This window comes from Gadus chalcogrammus, chromosome 16 (assembly GCF_026213295.1).
Source record: "Gadus chalcogrammus isolate NIFS_2021 chromosome 16, NIFS_Gcha_1.0, whole genome shotgun sequence".
In the NCBI taxonomy this organism is placed as follows: Eukaryota; Metazoa; Chordata; class Actinopteri; order Gadiformes; family Gadidae; genus Gadus; species Gadus chalcogrammus.
In genome coordinates this window covers 30,328,102-30,345,601 of record NC_079427.1, presented here as the reverse complement: position 1 = coordinate 30,345,601, position 17,500 = coordinate 30,328,102, and the positions used below count along the sequence as shown (strand labels likewise).

The 17,500-nt window shown below is 43.7% G+C and overlaps 1 protein-coding gene across 1 annotated transcript in view; it reads left to right on the top strand.

The window, feature by feature from the left end:
• pax3b (paired box 3b) overlaps window positions 1-17,500 on the top strand; it is a 42,764-nt gene that overhangs the window by 21,902 nt on the left and 3,362 nt on the right. Inside the window, 4 exon segments of the mRNA XM_056611769.1 lie at window positions 1,619-1,818; window positions 3,500-3,659; window positions 4,372-4,571; window positions 16,618-16,813. Coding sequence (XP_056467744.1) covers window positions 1,619-1,818; window positions 3,500-3,659; window positions 4,372-4,571; window positions 16,618-16,813 — 756 coding nt within the window.

Below are 17,500 nucleotides of genomic sequence, written 5' to 3'. Positions count from 1 at the left end.
ACTCCCAGCCCGGCGGGCCCCTGCGGTGCTGTGGCGTCTTGTCCACTGAGGCAGGGAACATCTCTTATGAATGGACGTATGTCTCGGCACATGATCACTTGGAAGAGAGCCTGATGCTGTGTGTGTGTGTGTGTGTGTGTGTGTGTGTGTGTGTGTGTGTGTGTGTGTGTGTGTGTGTGTGTGTGTGTGTGTGTGTGTGTGTGTGTGTGTGGGTGAGGGTGTGTAGTGTAATGTGTGTCAAGAAAATAAAAACTAAATGGTCCCTTGACAGCTTTCTGTAAACATGGATGGTAGAACACAGACAGGGCATGTTGTTGTTTCTCACATGACTTTATGGTCCTCGATGGTCCATCAGTCACGTTCCATTCATAGTGCTGAACACCATGGCTTCACAACGCCTCATATGTTCAGAGCACGACACTGGCATCAGCTGGTGTTTTGCAATCGTCTTTGCTGTTTTGCAAGCTGATTTTATTCCTTGCTTGTGAATGAAATGTATAAATGTTGACTAATCCCATCATTAATCAAACATCGTTAATAAGCGTATAAACGTATGCCATGTCTAATGTCATGTCTGATGTAATTTCTAGTTTCATCGTAGTTTCATGTTTAGTTTCATGTCTAGTGTCATGTCTAATGTCATGTCTAGTTTCATGTCTAGTTTCATGTCTAATGTCATGTCTAATGTCATGTCTAATGTCATGTCTAGTTTCATGTCTAGTTTCCTGTCTAGTTCCATGTCTAATGTCATGTCTAGTTTGATGTCTAGTTTCCTGTCTAGTGCCATGTCTAATATCATGTCTAGTGTCATGTCCAATGTTGGGAACGATACTTTCAAAAAGTAATTAGTTATAGTTACTCACTACTTGTTCCAAAAAGTAACTGAGTTAGTAACTGAAGAACTCTGAATAATCATTTTTATTTGCTTGGTTGCAAAGTCTGTGGAACATCTGCCGAATACTACAGAAAATGCCAACTTTTCATCGGATTGCTCCGGACTCGCCATTTCTGCTGCCTCCTCTAATCTGTTTGGTGTGTGAGTGTGCGTGTGTGTGGCGCGCGTGTCCTGGCTTGTGTGTAGAAACACTGTCTCCAATTGGCTACCATGAAACATGACTCTGCCTTAGCCAATCATAGTCGCTTATCATGTTGTTAACCCACCCGGTCTCCTCACTAGCAGTTTGTGTTTGAAGCCAGGGGTGCGTTCGGATTACGCAGTTTATTCAATCAATTCATAGTAACGCACCTCATTTAACGTACAGTAACGGTAACGGCGTTGTAACGACGGAAACAGTTAGATTACCCCGTTACTGAAAAAATAACGGCGTTACCTAACACCGTTCTTTTAAATGCTGTTATTACAAACACTGGTCATGTCTAAAGTCATGCTCGCTAAATGCTGGACTCTGGTTCTGACTCCTCCCATGATGTTATGAGCCTGGTTCTGACTCCTCCCATGATGTTATGAGCCTGACGCCTCCCATGATGATATGAGTCTGGTTCTGACTCCTCCCATGATGCTATGAGTCCTGACTCCTCCCATGATGTGATGAGCCGGGTTCTGACTCCTCCCATTATGCTTTGACTCTATTTCTGACTCCTCCCACGCCTCCACCAGCGAGCCTCTCTGACGACTGCTCGGAGGGGGAGTCGGAGCCCAGCCTGCCCCTGAAGAGGAAGCAGAGGAGGAGCCGCACCACCTTTACGGCGGAGCAGCTAGATGAGCTGGAGCGTGCCTTCGAGAGAACCCACTACCCCGACATCTACACCCGTGAGGAGCTGGCCCAGCGCGCCAAGCTGACAGAGGCCCGCGTGCAGGTGGGTGGAGCTATCCATCTGCAGGTCGCAGTGGCAGGAGAAAGGAACCTCTTTCCAACAAGAACCTTTTGAAGCCTGCAGGACTACAGGCCTGTATGTAGGGCTACAGGCCTGTATGTAGGGCTACAGGCCTGTCTATAGGGCTATAGGCCTGTCTATAGGGCTACAGGCCTGTATGTAGGGCTACAGGCCTGTATGTTTGAACCGTTAGGTGAAATAATGTATTGAAGAACAGCATACATAGTTAAAGATATGAATTCAATGGATTCTTTTCATATTATTTTACTGCAGACAATATTTGGTGGGTCCTCGCCTCGGCCTACAGCACTTCTGCAGTGGGTCCCAGCAGGAAACGGCAGTATGGCGACACATTAGTGCCATAATTCACTAATGTGATAAAAGATGCATTCGGGCGTATTATATTATTCCACACGCGTAGATATTAACTGCGAGCGCGCAAATGATCTCTGCGCGCGCGCAAATGACCTCTGTGCGCGCAAAACAGCCTCTCGCGCGCGCAAATTACCTCAGCGCGCGCAAAACAGCCTCTCGCGCGTAACAGCCTCTCGCGAAAGATGTTTTTACGCTCGCTCGAATTTAATTTTGGCACTATGGGGGAGGGAACCAAGGCAGGGCGGGCTTTCCTATGATTGGCCGTTTCTGAAGCGCGATATTTGATTGACAGCCCTCCTCAGCCTTCCTCTCATTCAATTCTGAATTATACAGTAAATGGCTGAAACGATAGTTTACTTATTGTAACTCTAGATTCTATGAGTATATAGGCACAGCCTTTTAAGGCTATTGCTATTGCTGGGTTATCCCTAGGCGTGAGCCGTAGCACTGAAAAATGTGTAATCCCCGACCACCAACAGCGTGGGCCTCAATTACGTCCGAGTGCGGCGTGCCTCAACGACGTCCGCATTTCGCAGATAGAGTCGGGCGCCGGCGGACGTTCTGCTCCCAATAAACAGCTTTTCTTCAGCTATTTAAAGGACAATGAGGCCGACACTTAAAAGGCTGCGCCTATACTCATAGAATCTGGAGTTACAATACGTAACTATCGTTTCAGCCATTTACTGAACAATTCATTTACTGAACAATTCAGATTCCCTCCCCCATAGTGCCAAAATTAAATTCGAGCGAGCATAAAAACATCTTTCGCGAGAGGCTGTTACGCGCGAGAGGCTGTTTTGCGCGCGCTGGGGTAATTTGCGCGCGCGAGAGGCTGTTTTGCACGCGCAGAGGTAATTTGTGCGCGCGCAGAGATCATTTGCGCGCTCGCAGTTAATATCTACGCGTGTGGAATAATATAATACGCCCGAATGCATCTTTTATCACATTAGTGAATTATGGCACTAATGTGTCGCCATACGGCAGCTATATGGGGACATATGTGTATTCCTATGTGTATGTGTACATGGGTAGTGTCGGAGTGACAGGGACAAGTCCCGCACAGGCTTAAGCTCATTGATGTTCTTTAATGCGTGTCACATGTCTAGTGAACCTATTCCCCTTTAGTTACTTTAACACACACCTCTTATATCCACCCCGTCCTCACACGACAACATTCAGAATATACATATATCACCTCCAGAAACAAAGTATTTGTGTAGATAGTGAATGCGATGTGATGTAGCGTAGCGTCTGTTAGCACACTGATCCGGCGCTGTCTCTCTCCAAGGTCTGGTTCAGCAACAGGCGAGCACGCTGGCGTAAGCAGGCAGGAGCCAATCAGCTCATGGTGTTTAATCAGCTGATCCCAGGGGGGTTCCCGCCCTCAGCCATGTCCGGGATCCCCTCGTATCAGCTGTCTGACAGCCCCTACCCAACCCCGTCACAAGGTACTACACCCACCCCCACCTAGCACCAGGTACTACACCCACCCCCACCTAGCGCCAGGTACTACACCCACCCGCACCTAGCACCAGGTACTACACCCACCCCCACCTAGCACCAGGTACTACACCCACCCCCACCTAGAACCAGGTACTACACCCAACCCCACCTAGCGCCAAGAACTACACCCACCCCCACCTAGCGCCAGGTAATACACCCACCCCACCTAGCACCAGGTACTACACCCACCCCCACCTAGCGCCAGGTACTACACCCACCTAGCACCAGGTACTACCCCCACCCTCCCCTAGCACCAGGTGCGACACCCACCCTAGCCTAGCAACAGGTACTACACCGACCCTCACCTAGCACCAGATTCTACAACCACCCTCACCTAGCACCAGGTGCTATACCCACCCCCACCTAGCACCAGGGACTACAACCACCCCCACCTAGCAACAGGTACTACACCCACCCCCACCTGGTCATGACATTAGGATATTAACTAAATTCTAAAATAAATTTCTGTATTGGATTGGAGTATTAAATGAATAGCGTTAAATGCAAACTTAATGAATAATGCATAATATACAATAATATTACATCTAATACAGTGTAAACGTCAGTAGATTAAACAGGTATATTGTGGTGGTCTATGTGTGTGATACTGTCATCAGATCATCCATCCCGGTCTTTAACCAATGGTGTCCTCCTCAGGGTCCGAGCCCCCCCCCAGCACGGTGCACCGTCCCCAGCCGCTGCCCCCCTCCTCGGGGCACCAGGGCTCCGCAGGAGGGCAGGGGGACGGGGCCTACTGCCTGGCCCCCGCACGCCACTCCTTCTCTGGCTACTCGGACAGTTTCGGGGGCCCCCCCAACCCCATGAACCCCCCGCTGGGGAGCGTACTGCCTCTGCAGGTAAGCGCCAGGGACCCAGGGGGTTCAGGTCCCGGAGCAGAAACAGCTTTTTGTTCCGTGGTTCTCAGGGCGTGCACTCTTTATGTGGTTAGCTCGTTAGACCGCTCTCTGGTTGTGAAGGGGTCAACATGTTGACACACTCATGCACCCACCGCGCAGGGAAGGGCCAAAGGGCCAAACCACGCCGCTTTTATAGACGTGTAGATGTTACAATCGACGTCAAATACTATGACAGTTATGCTTTCATAGTGCTGATTCATCTTAGACGACTACTGGAGGGAATGGGATTTTCTATTTAAATTATTTGGATGACTAAGTGGACACAAACATACATTTATCATGTCATAGCCTAGCAGAATGAGACCGCATTCATTTAACAAAACCTTCTTTAACAACCGTCTGTACTGATTTGATGAGGTAAAGAATTTGACAGCTAGTAAAACAGCAACACTGAACATCAAGAAGAATAGATGGAGGCCTAAAATAAAAGGCATTCAATTCACATTGAACACATTCTTAAGAGGCGGAAATATGATCCATAAGCTACTTTCTGAGGTCTTTATACAAAGACAAAACATGGTTATCTAAGTGTACATAATGTTTAGTCTACAATGTGTTACTGAATTGGACATGATTCAACCGCTGATGTGCTAGTGTTAGCCAGCAGCCTAATTTTCAACTGTAGTCCTTTGGCAAAATGTTAAGCTAGGCACAGGATGGTAAAAAAAAATGGGTGTGCTGTTTGCATTAAAGAATACACACAGCAATAGATAACAACAGTATAACATGATGCCAATAGACTGGCTCCATTAAAACATATAACCATTCATACAAACCACCATAGGTTAGAAAGGACAGCTACAACAGCAACAGACAAAAATGAACCCAGCTTAAATACTATCAAAGGTGTTCACATTTTTGATAGCTTAAAAGCCAGTCCTTAAAGGAGAATTTCACTGGAGGAGACATGAATCTGTATTGAAAGTGGGTCATATATGTAGTGGATTAGTAACATAAATTTCAGATTTTGTGCCTCCTTGACCGAAAACATGCAGAGAGTGACTTTTTTGGCACTTGTGGATTGAAGTTGACAACTCCCAGAATGCCAATGAGCGTTCACTCCCTGAGGGACATAACATAACAGCGTTCACTCTCTGCAGTCTAGAGTGAACAGCAGCATGAAGGAGAAGTGATTGTTGCCGTTTGCAGACTCCCAGAGCTCTATATCTAAATAATATTATATAATATATAGGTATCTATATAATATAATATAATATAATACAATATATAATATCATGGCCAAAAGCTGTGTGCGCGTATGGATGAAATTATGAATTAAAGACTGCGTTGCGTTCTCGGACGTCTCTGGTACTTCGACAACAAGTTGAAACTCGTAGTGGGGGTTATCTTGACCAGAGTCCTGCATGAGTTTGGGTACTCGATGGGTGACCCGCACAATTTGGATGAAACGGGTGAAAAATAATGTACTGTGTCGGACCCGGACACGGGTGCGGGTCGGTTTGGACGCCTGAACAGCGTGGGTTGGTTGCAGGTTTTACGATTGATAGCGAGACTTCTCCGGAGCTGGATATGTTATTCAGGAGCGGAGGAGCCAACTAAAACCGTCTACAGTGGATGATGTTCTGTTTATGCATGCAATCTAAAGCACCACGACAAACACCAGATAGTGTAAGTCCCTGGCGCTCCATCTAATGTGTCTAATTTTCCTTTGGGTGCGGGTCGGGGGTCGGTATCAATTTATAGCGGGTCTCGTTGGGTGGGGAATGTAATTCGCGGGTACGGGCGGGTGCGGGTTTACAAAATAAGACTTGTGTATTGATTCTCAGCCAGGGTGTAGAAGGAATTGGGGAAGAAACGTTGGCTTTGACTCTCTGAAGTCCAGATTGAAACGCAACTTCAGATTGATGTGGAAGGACCAGAGACGTCGGAGAACTCGACGCAGTCGTCTATTCGTAATATCATCCAGAGGCGCATACAGCTTTTGGCCGTTATATTATATATTATATCATCGATGTATTTAGACATAGAGCTCCAGGTATCCCGCCGGTTCTCCCAGAGTGTTCTAGAATATCTTATAGAACAGGGCCAAAAGTTGTGTGCGCCGGATGATATTATGAGCAAACTACTGCGTCTCTGGTAGCCTACTACATCATTGCTTCTTTAGCGCTTGTGTGATCTACCGGTCACACCGGTCACATGGAACTGTCAAAATCCATACCGTAGCGCAAATTCACCTTATACCATACACCCCTAAGTCCCACCCACTGGCACTGATCTTTAATAGGTCAGTAGCGTCAGTGGGTCCCACCCCCTAGGCGGGTTTGAAAATGAGGAGTGTTTGTAGTTTTGGAGTTTTCGTAATTTTGCGTCATTTAAAGCAGGTGTGTTAGAGGTAGATACGGATCTCTCCTGTCTTAGGGGAAAATCAGGGAATTATGCAAGACCATTCAAAAATATGACTGGGTTTCTAACAATACAAAGCTTAATGCAAATTGGTGAAGTGTCCCTTTAAGACGGTGGGAGAATGTATGGTGGAAGGTGCAATTTCTAATCTCCACTGGCAATTGGTTCCATATTTTAGAGGCTCTCACATAGCATCATAATTTACCAAAGGAGCTGGACCTAAGAGGTACTACACAGTCCCCTCTTAGAGCAGACCTTGTGGTTCGGCTCTTGGATTTTTCTCTGCTGTAAAAAAGTGCAGAGTGGCGGGGAACCTTGCCATTGATAATCTTAAAAGTGAGGCAGTGTGTTTTTAAATATTTTCCCAGCTGAGCAAGTTACATTTGTCAAGGATGTAATAGGGTTGGTAAAGCTTGGGTTTTTCTTTCCAAAACTTTAAGCGCTTGTTTGTGAAGTAATAAAACAGGCCTTAATGTTGTGCTATTCACCTGAATCCAGCTCATCATACATAATGTTAAGTGGGAAATTATCATATCATTCATATAGAGCTTTGCTGCCGGTGTTGTCAGACAGTTCCTTATATATCTGAAGCTGGCTAGATTGTATTTAGTTATTTGCGTTACCTTTCTCACTTGGTTTTTGAGAAGTGTCAAGGATAATACCTAGATATTTAAAATACGTAACTGTTTGAATGACCTCCCCAAACACATAGACCTTGGGTTCACATTGAGATAGAGTGTTAGTCTTGATAAAAAACATGCAGACTGTCTTCTTTAAATTGAGATACAACTGTGAGTCAGCAAGCCCCTTATGTACATGTACCATTGTATGACTGAGTTTGGCAGCAGCTTGGGCTTTGGTTTTTCATGAACTTAATTTACTGTATCATCAGCATACATCTGAACTTCACACCAAGTGCATACTGATGGCAGGTCATTTATATAAAGGCTGAACAGAATAGGGCCAAGGATAGATCCCTGAGGTACACCCAGTTAGTTTCTCAGGGGTGGTGATGTATCACTACTAACCCTTACACACTGAACTCTATTTGACAGATATGATCTCATCCAGTTAACTACACTGGTTGAGAAATTAAAAAATGAGTATTTGATGATAGACAGTGTAATTTTTTTTGTAAATCTAATAAGATTGCTCCATCTATGCCGCCTTTGTCCATTTGATTTGATGTTTTATTTCCACTAAAAAACAATTTGCCGTCTCAGTGGATTGATTGGCTCTAAAGCCGTTGATTCGGTGGAGAAGGTTAATTATTTCTGGATGCCAGAATGAAGGATGAGATTGTGCATTCAATAGCCGTTTAAAATCACAGCTGTACAGTTGAGGAAAAGTGGCGTAAAAAAAAAACATGTGTTTTGAACCACTAAATTAGTATTTTAAGCTCACACAGACAAACATTCTCACACACACACAGTGTTGGGTAGTTACTCACAAAAAAGTAATTAGTTACTTATTACTAGTGACTTCTGTAAATTGTAATGAATTACTTTACTAGTTACTGCATTTGAAAAGTAACTTCACTACTTATTACTTTACTTTCCCGTTTCTTAATTTACTGTAGATACATGGACAAACATCATGGCCCTATCATCACTTAGTGTTTATTGTATTGTATTTTAAAGCTGAATGGTACGACGACTACAGAAGAAGGAAAAGTCATGGTCATTAATGACTTTAGTGATCTTGACAGATTCGATGTCTGAGGTAGGCTACTATCTGAGGTGAGGTAGGACCTCTGTGTCTAATACTGACGGACAATTTCACACACATAATGACTGTCACTCAACGTTTCCCAATGATACCTTTTTGTTGTTTTTATAATTTTATAATTACCGACAAAAGGTTTTATTATTTTGTTTCTTGCTGCAGTTGCAGCAATGCTGAAAGGCAATTTACGTGATAAATCGCTCTCTCACCTCATCATGGGTTCATTTAATATTAATCTACCAGGCAAAGGCCTGCTGATAGCTCACTTGAATATCTGTAGCTTAAGAAATAAAATCCCTGAGTTATGCATGGTAATGAAGTCAAATGATATACACATTATGGCTATATCGGAAACCCATCTTGATGCCTCTTTTGAGAATATTGAATTAGCTGTGGAGGGATACACACTATGTAGGAAAGATATATCAAGATATGGTGGAGGTGTAGCTTTGTACGTGCAGAATCACATTCCTGTTAAAGTAAGAGATTATTTGATGATGGATGATATCGAGGCCCTGTGGATTCAGGTTCACCTCCCACAGACCAAACCCATACTTGTTGGGTGCTGCTATAGACCACCTAGTGCCGATATAAAATACCTGGATTTAATCTGCGAGATGTTGGATAAATCTAGTGAGAAAACAGAGAGATATATTTTACTGGGGACACTCATTTTGATTGGTCTGACTCTAGCATGTGCCCGCTTAAAAATAAACTTATGGCTGTAGCTAATGCCTATAAGCTCACACGGACCATTACACTACCAACCAGATCAACCATAAATAGAAATGGGTTAAAATCATCCGAATGCATTGACCACCTATTCATGAATGTTCCTGATAAATGTACAAAGACATTATCAATAGCACTTGGCTTTACGGATCACAACTTAATCGCAATTAAAAGGAAAACCAAGCTCCCTAAAGCTCCTAGCTTGATTATACATAAAAGGTATTTTAAACATTTTAATGAGGCAAGATTTATAGATGAATTGAAACATGTTAACTGGGAAACTGTGTGTCTTGAGGAGGATCCTGAAGCTGCTTTGAGTACATTCATGAGGTTATTATCTCCTGTTAGAAAGACAACTGTCAGGGCCAATGGCGCCCCCTGGATAGGGATTGAGCTCAAAGCACTCATGAAGCAACGTAACCAGGCTAAAAAGCTGGCTGACTCTTCTGGTCTACCTTCTGACACGTTGATCTACCGTAAATTAAGAAATCGTCTAACTAAAAAATGAATAGGAATACTAAAAAAGTACATCATAAGAACAAGATCAATGACTCTAGAAATGATGGAAAACTGTTGTGGAAAATTTTGAATCAAATAATGGGAAGATCAACTACATGTCAAAATTCATTTATAAAGGTCGATGGAGCTTAGCTGACTAAGCCAATGGAAATTCCCACATATTTTAATAATTATTTCACAAACAAGGTTGAAAATCTGAGAGGAAACATGACGCCTTCTGATGGCTCCTCCTCATGCATTTTAATTGAAAATCATATGATGAAGGGTAAAAGCTGTCAATTTGATTTTGTACCAGTGAATTTCTGAAATTGAGAAGTTGTTCTCATCACTGCCATGTAATAAACCTGCCGGGACGGACATGCTAGATGGCAAACTGCTAAGAATTGCGGCATGCCATGTATCTGCTCCAATTTGCCACATATTTAATATGTCTCTAAGACATTGAGTCTGTCCTGGAGTTTGGAAGGAGGCCAAGGTCATCCCCCTACCCAAGGACAAAAAGAAAGAATTCACTGGTAAAATCAGTCGCCCAATTAGCATACTTCCAGTACTTAGTAAGCTGATGGAAAAAGTAGCTTTCAAGAGAATTCAAGATTATTTTACAAATAATAAACTGTTCTCGTTTTCCCAGCATGCTTTCGGTCACTCAACTTCAACTGCTCTAGCTCAGTTAACTGATGATGGCTGTCACAAATTGATAGCAAGAATATGGTTGGCACAGTCATGATTGGCTTCAGTGCAGCATTTGATGTCGTCGACCACGACATAATGATTTCCAAACTGAGAACATATGGTTTTAATTAGTGCTGTCAAGCGATTCAAATATTTAATCGCGATTAATCACATTAATGCCATAGTTAACTCACGATTAATCGCGAGCAATTGCGACAGCACTAGTTTTAATACTATGGCACTTGCTTGGATGTTGAGCTATTTATCAGGAAGATCAAAGAGAGTGTGTTTTAATGGTAGCCTATCAGAACGCAAGTACAATCACTGCGCGGTGCCCCAAGGAAGCTGCTTAGGTCCTTTAGTCTTTATTATTTTGACAAATGATCTTCCCTGTGCTACAACTGACACCAATATGGTTACATATGCAGATGACACAACCCTGTACAGTACGGCCCCTACCTTAAATGATCTAGTAAATACCTTAAAACAGAAACTTGAGAGGGTGTCTCACTGGGTAAAAGAAAGCAAACTAGCAATGAATGCGGACAAAACAAAATGCATTATTTTTGGCTCCAGGCACATGCTAGTTGACGACCCTCAGCGTCAACTATCAATGTCAGGAATACCCATTGAGCAAGTTGAAAAAGCAAAACTACTTGGCGTGCTATTGGACAGTAAACTGTCATGGTCCGACCATATTGATGGGATTGTAATGAAAATGGGAAGAGGCTTAGCCATGGTCAGGAAGTGCTCCCCATAGTTGACATCTTCATTAATGGGTCAAGTCATACAGTCTCTGGTTTTTTGTCATCTGCATTACTGTCATATAATACGGTCAGCTGCAACTATGTCTGACCTGAACAAACTTCAACTTCTTTAGAACAGAGCAGCTAGACTGGTACTTAATTTTCTTTACGCACTAATGTTTTATTTATGCATTCATGCCTGTCCTGGTTATCTGTCAAACAAAAGCTTCATTCTAGTCTCATTATGTTCTTTAGAACCATTATCTTAATTCAATCACCAGATTACTTTTACAAACAGTTTTTAAAATCAATTAACACACATAATCATAACACCAGGGTTACCAGTAATGGCTATTTAGGGATCCATTCAATAAACAATAAACAATTGTATAAATCTATACAAAATAGCATATAAAACCATATGAAAGAACAATATCCCTGTCTGCACAAAGAAATGCCTCACTGTAAAATCCACAAACAACAGGATAAAGTAGGCTATGGTGAGGTCAATCAGTAACAACACACAAGTTTCAGAACACAGGCTTTGGGAAACATGAGTACAAAAATTAAGTGGTCAATGGAAAATATAAAAAGGTCACTTTATCCCATACAATTAAAACAGAAATGCACTTAAGCGGCGGGGACACATGCTGTTACTTTATGTGGTCCAAAGGCTGAATGAACCTGATCTATTTCGCAAGCTATGACATTGTAAGTTTGTCTTCCTCTCACCCTCTTGCAAGCAAGAGCAGCCTTCTCAAGTTTTAAAGAAATGCTGTCTATCCAGTGCACCGTCATTCCTTATGAGGCACCAAAATGTGCGTTCTTATTCGATCTCGTTACAACCGTTTACTGCTTCTGCGCTCCAACACTTGAACACTCCTTCGCACAAGCAGCTACGTCACTCAAATCGATCGCTATGGCAGCGTGCAGAGGCGAGCAGGCGCTGCAGACACACAGGCAGCACGCATGCACGCACCACAACAGATCAGAACTTTACACGCAGGCAAACACGGCTTGGGTAATGCAGGAAAGCGCGTTACAATAGTCTAGTAAAGTAGTGTAGTTACCGATTTTTTAAATGAAATGCGTTACTTTACTTCGTTACCCAAAAAAGTAATATTATTACTGTAACGCGTTACCCCCAACACTGCACACACACACACACACACACACACACACACACACACACACACACACACACACACACACACACACACACACACACACACACACACACACACACGCGCACATACCCAGAAACACACAGACACACATACACACACGCAAATGGGTAAGACTGACAGAGTCAGGATATTTTTATGTCAAATATATTTTTTAATAATATAATGTAATATTCAAAAGTAAGGATTGTAAGTGAACATATTAGATCATCGCTTGCTTTGGCTTCCATCAACCAATGTCTGGATTCTTAAATAAAATGACACTGTTTTTTTTATGTTAAGACTTCAATTCTAACAATCGACAGTATCAATACTTATTTAGCATCTTAAGTTACACGAGGAGCACATCTGGGTCTGGAAAAAATCAATTCCTAATGTCATTTTTCGGAAATACAATTTAGAGCGCGGTCCGCTGGCGGTAACTCAGAGAGGCCCCGGTCTGAGTGTTTGAGTGCGTCTTAAACCCAGCTTCTCCATCCCTGCTGGGGACAAACTCTGGTCCCCCTCCTCCCCTGAGCGTATCCCTGAACTCCTCCGTGTTACACATGCCAGGCAGACGGCTCCGCTTACATCCACACAATGCTTGTTTACACCGGCACCATGCAAGTCAACCCCTCTCTTTAACCAAAACACCACGCGGTGAGGCCCCTCAGACAGAGGGTCTGGGGGACTATGGCCCAAAGGTGAATATCAAGAACCGATCACTAAAAACAGATATATACATGTATATATACAAATATATATTATATATATATGTATATATGTATGTATATACTGTACATATATATGTATATATACATATGTGTATATATATATGTGTGTTTTTTTAAGGCGTTACACGTGCGTAACATTACATTGCACTACGTCATTCTGCAATGAGCTTTTATCCTATACGACTCAGGATAAACACATTTTCCATTTGTAATATGTGCGCAGACGCAGCCTATGCATTCTTTAAATAAAAACAGGACTGGGCATGTGGTAAAGTGGGTATGAGGCATTTTTAAGGTGGCCGCAGATCAATGTGATGTGTCAGGTGGTCTCTCTTCATCACCGCCACATTCTGGGAACATTACATGCCATTGCACTATGTAATTATGCAATGAGCTATATTATCCTATACGATTCAGAATAAACACATTTTCCATTTGTAATATGTGCGCAGACGCAGCCTATGCATTCTTTAAATAAAAACAGGATAGAGATAGGGAGAGAGGGAGAGAGAGAGAGGAGAGACAGAGTGGCTGCAGAGGTAAAGTGGGTATGAGGCGTTTTAAAGGTGGCCGCAGGTCAAAGTGACATGTCAGGCGGATCCTCTTCATCACCACCGCATTCTGCGTAACATTACATGGCATTGCACAACGTCATTATGCAATGAGCTTTTATCCTATATGACTCAGAATAAACACGTTTTCCATTTGTAATATGTGCGCAGACGCAGCGTATGCATTCTTTAAATAAAAAAAAGATTTAGCACGTAGGGTCTAGACGTGACAAGAGTAGTGAGCATATTCATATGGAACGCATTCAGACACACAATCTCAGGCTAATCGTGACTGATACTCTGATGTTATGTTTCACAGGACAGAGACAGAGCACCAGTGTCCTACAGTCTCATGTTATGTTTCACGGGACAGAGACAGAGCACCAGTGTCCTATAGCCTCATGTTATGTTTCACAGGACAGAGACAGAGCACAAGTGTCCTTTAGTCTCATAGGAGACTATAGGAGAGAGAGTTCATCTCTCAAAAGAGAGAGATCTGTAGAGAGCGAGAGAATTACCCCACCAGCTTCGGGGGGGTCAGTATTTCCACTGGGTGGGCGATGGCGTCATTAGAAAGCCATGCCTCTATATTCATAACTACATCATTACAAAGTTAAAGTGTGTAGCATACATTCTTCTGAAATTGCATAAAATGCCTATGCCAGGTACATTCTTCAGAAATTGTATAAAATGCCTATGCCAGGTAGCTAATTCTGAAGAAAGAAACACATGCTAACTGATATCTTGGGGAAACAACAAACAACACCAAGAAAGGATTATTGGAGCATTTTCGTGATTGCTCATTCACGTGACCTGCAGGTTGGGGCAGCAGCGCGCTGAATCTGGGCGGCTGAATCTAGGAGGCTAACTGACGTGACTGACAATAGTGAACACTGAACAAGATTATCAGCTTCAAACGGCTACGCTACACTTCAAACAACAACTGGGCTAAAAAAACGAATTTAGGCGACTTGCATTTTTTCACAACTCATAAGGAAACTCCACCTTGATACCGTAGCTCTCCACGTGGCTCTATTGGTAACGACAAACACACAAAACCTGCATCGCTGCCAGTACGTGTTTCGTATTGGAGCAATTGTTGAGTGTTGTCAAGTAAACAAAAGTCAAAGAAGCTGAAGGAGCAGAAAGGTACAGTCCACTGAAGGGGTGTTTGAAATCGTATGATTATTCCTTGCATGATGAGCACAGATTGAGAAATAAAACATAACCAAACACTTCACGCATCAAGTATTTCAGTACCCCCCAAACTGTCGTTTTAGTCCCTTTTAAGAGGGTCCAAATCCCATTCGAGGGGGTCAGACCCCCCCATCCGCCCCGTAATTCGAACCCTGGGAGGGAGAATATGGGAAGTTGGGAACACAGCTTTATATTTAATATTTTAAAGGTAAATGTCTCTTGGAAGCACAACTTCCTGGTCCAATTCAACATGGACGCCTTCTTTCAAGTCCGCCTCAACCCAAACCTTAACCCCCAACCCTTCCCCGTGGTTGGGAAATTATTTAAGCAGCACCATGTGTGTGTGTGGATGTAGAATAACATGTCACTTAGAGGGCCAAGAGGGCCCAAAGAGTAGCATGAACCTGCTTCTTATTAGGACAGCCAGAGGAGCCCTGGGGTCCACACTCAGAGAGAGAGAGAGAGAGAGAGAGAGAGAGAGAGAGAGAGAGAGAGAGAGAGAGAGAGAGAGAGAGAGAGAGAGAGAGAGGAACAGGGAGAGAAAGAGAAAGGAGAGCGAGGATAGAGATAGGGAGAGAGAGAGGAGAGACAGAGTGGCTGCAGAGGTAAAGTGGATATGAGAAGTTTTTATGTGGCCGCAGGTCAAAGTGACGTGTCAGGTTGTCTCTCTTCATCACCGCCGCATTCTGGGAACAATTAATTGATGACGGATAGATGATGTTCTTCTTAAGAGTGTATGTGTGTGAGAATATGTGCACACATATGGAAAGGGGGGTTTGTTTTCAGGTTGGTTTTGACCCAATCACAGACGGTTCAACCCGCGGCTCTTTTCCGTCGTTCCCCCCTACCCCCCGGCCCTTAATGTGATTATACAGCTCTAATGAAGAGCAGGTCAGCAGGCTGGATCTCATTCCATGTTTCTGGAGCCTGCTGTGTCCCTTATCGCTATCTCCAGCACATCTCTTATCACCGGCCTCCTCCTGGGCGGCGGCCCGGACAACTTCAGGATAAGTGGAGCCTTTAGTCTGAGACAAATTGCCTAATTCTTCCTCTTTGGTGCTAGCCTCTCTCTCTCTCTCTCTCTCTCTCTCTCTCTCTCTCTCTCTCTCTCTCTCTCTCTCTCTCTCTCTCTCTCTCTCTCCCCTCATCCTCTCTCTCTTTCTCTCTCTCTCTCTCCCTCTCTCTCTTTCTCTCTCTCTCTCTCTGGCAGATTTTCTTTGTGTGTGTGTATGGGTGCACGTGTGTGTGTGTGTGTGTGTGTGTGTGTGTGTGTGTGTGTGTGTGTGTGTGTGTGTGTGTGTGTGTGTGTGTGTGTGTGTGTGTGTGTGTGTCTGTGTGTGTGTGTGTGTGTGTGTGTGTGTGTGTGTGTGTGTGTGTGATGATACACGATGTGCTTATTTGGTCCAATAGTGAGCATAATATTATTTAAATCCGAGGCCTAGTCAAGAAACACATACAATATCAGCCTACTTATTACAAATCTGATACCAAACCCTCCTTTAGGCCACTTTAAGCTGGCCCTCCAAGGCCAGACTGTCTTGCTGATGGCTAACCACTGGTACCATGCGGGTGTGTCTCCCCAGGTGATGGGTCTCCTGAACCCCGGCGGCACACCCCTCCAGCCCCAGAGCGAATACTCCCTCTCCCCGCCCCCCACCAACTGCAGCCTGGGTAGCGGGTCGGTCTCCACGCCAAGCTCCCAGACCTACTGCCCGGCCTCCTACGGGGCCTACAGCGTGGACCACGTGGCCTCCTACCAGTATGGCCAGTATGGACAAGGTAAGGTCTACACGATACACATTCTTATCGGACTGAGACTGAATATGCAATGACGGTAGCAACCGAACGGAGGCCTTAAACAGGGCTTCACGCGTCCGTTTACTTCGAAAGACTGCGCCATTCATTAGAGAGGTGTCGATAAACGCATAATGTAATAATAAATAATGTGGAAACCCCAGTCGATAATGTAACAAATTTCTGAGCGCATAATATGATAACATTTTGCCTATAATGTTTAAGGCAAAACATTATAGGCAAAATGTATAGATAATAGTTGAACATTTTGGTTCAACTATTATCTATACTATTATGTTCCTCCTTACGTTATGAAGCAAGCATAATAATTTTCTACCTATAAGCCGTTTTCACACATTTTTGCCGCATTTGTATATCAGGAGATTCTACCCTGAGGGTGATTCACACTTAATGCTTTATAGGTGGACATCAATGTAATTTAGACATCAGTAGAATCAATGGGGGGTTCAGGGGGGGTGGGCTTGCAAGGGACGGGATATGACGTAGGGTCTAAGTTCGCAAGAGGACGGATAAGTGTGGCCACTGTCACTGTAGTTTGTTTGACCGTAGACAAAATGGAGGCAGAACGGGCAGAACTCATCGCGATCATCTGAAATGTTGCTAAATTGATGCATCATATATTCCGTTGCATCCACAAAATCCGAAGCATCG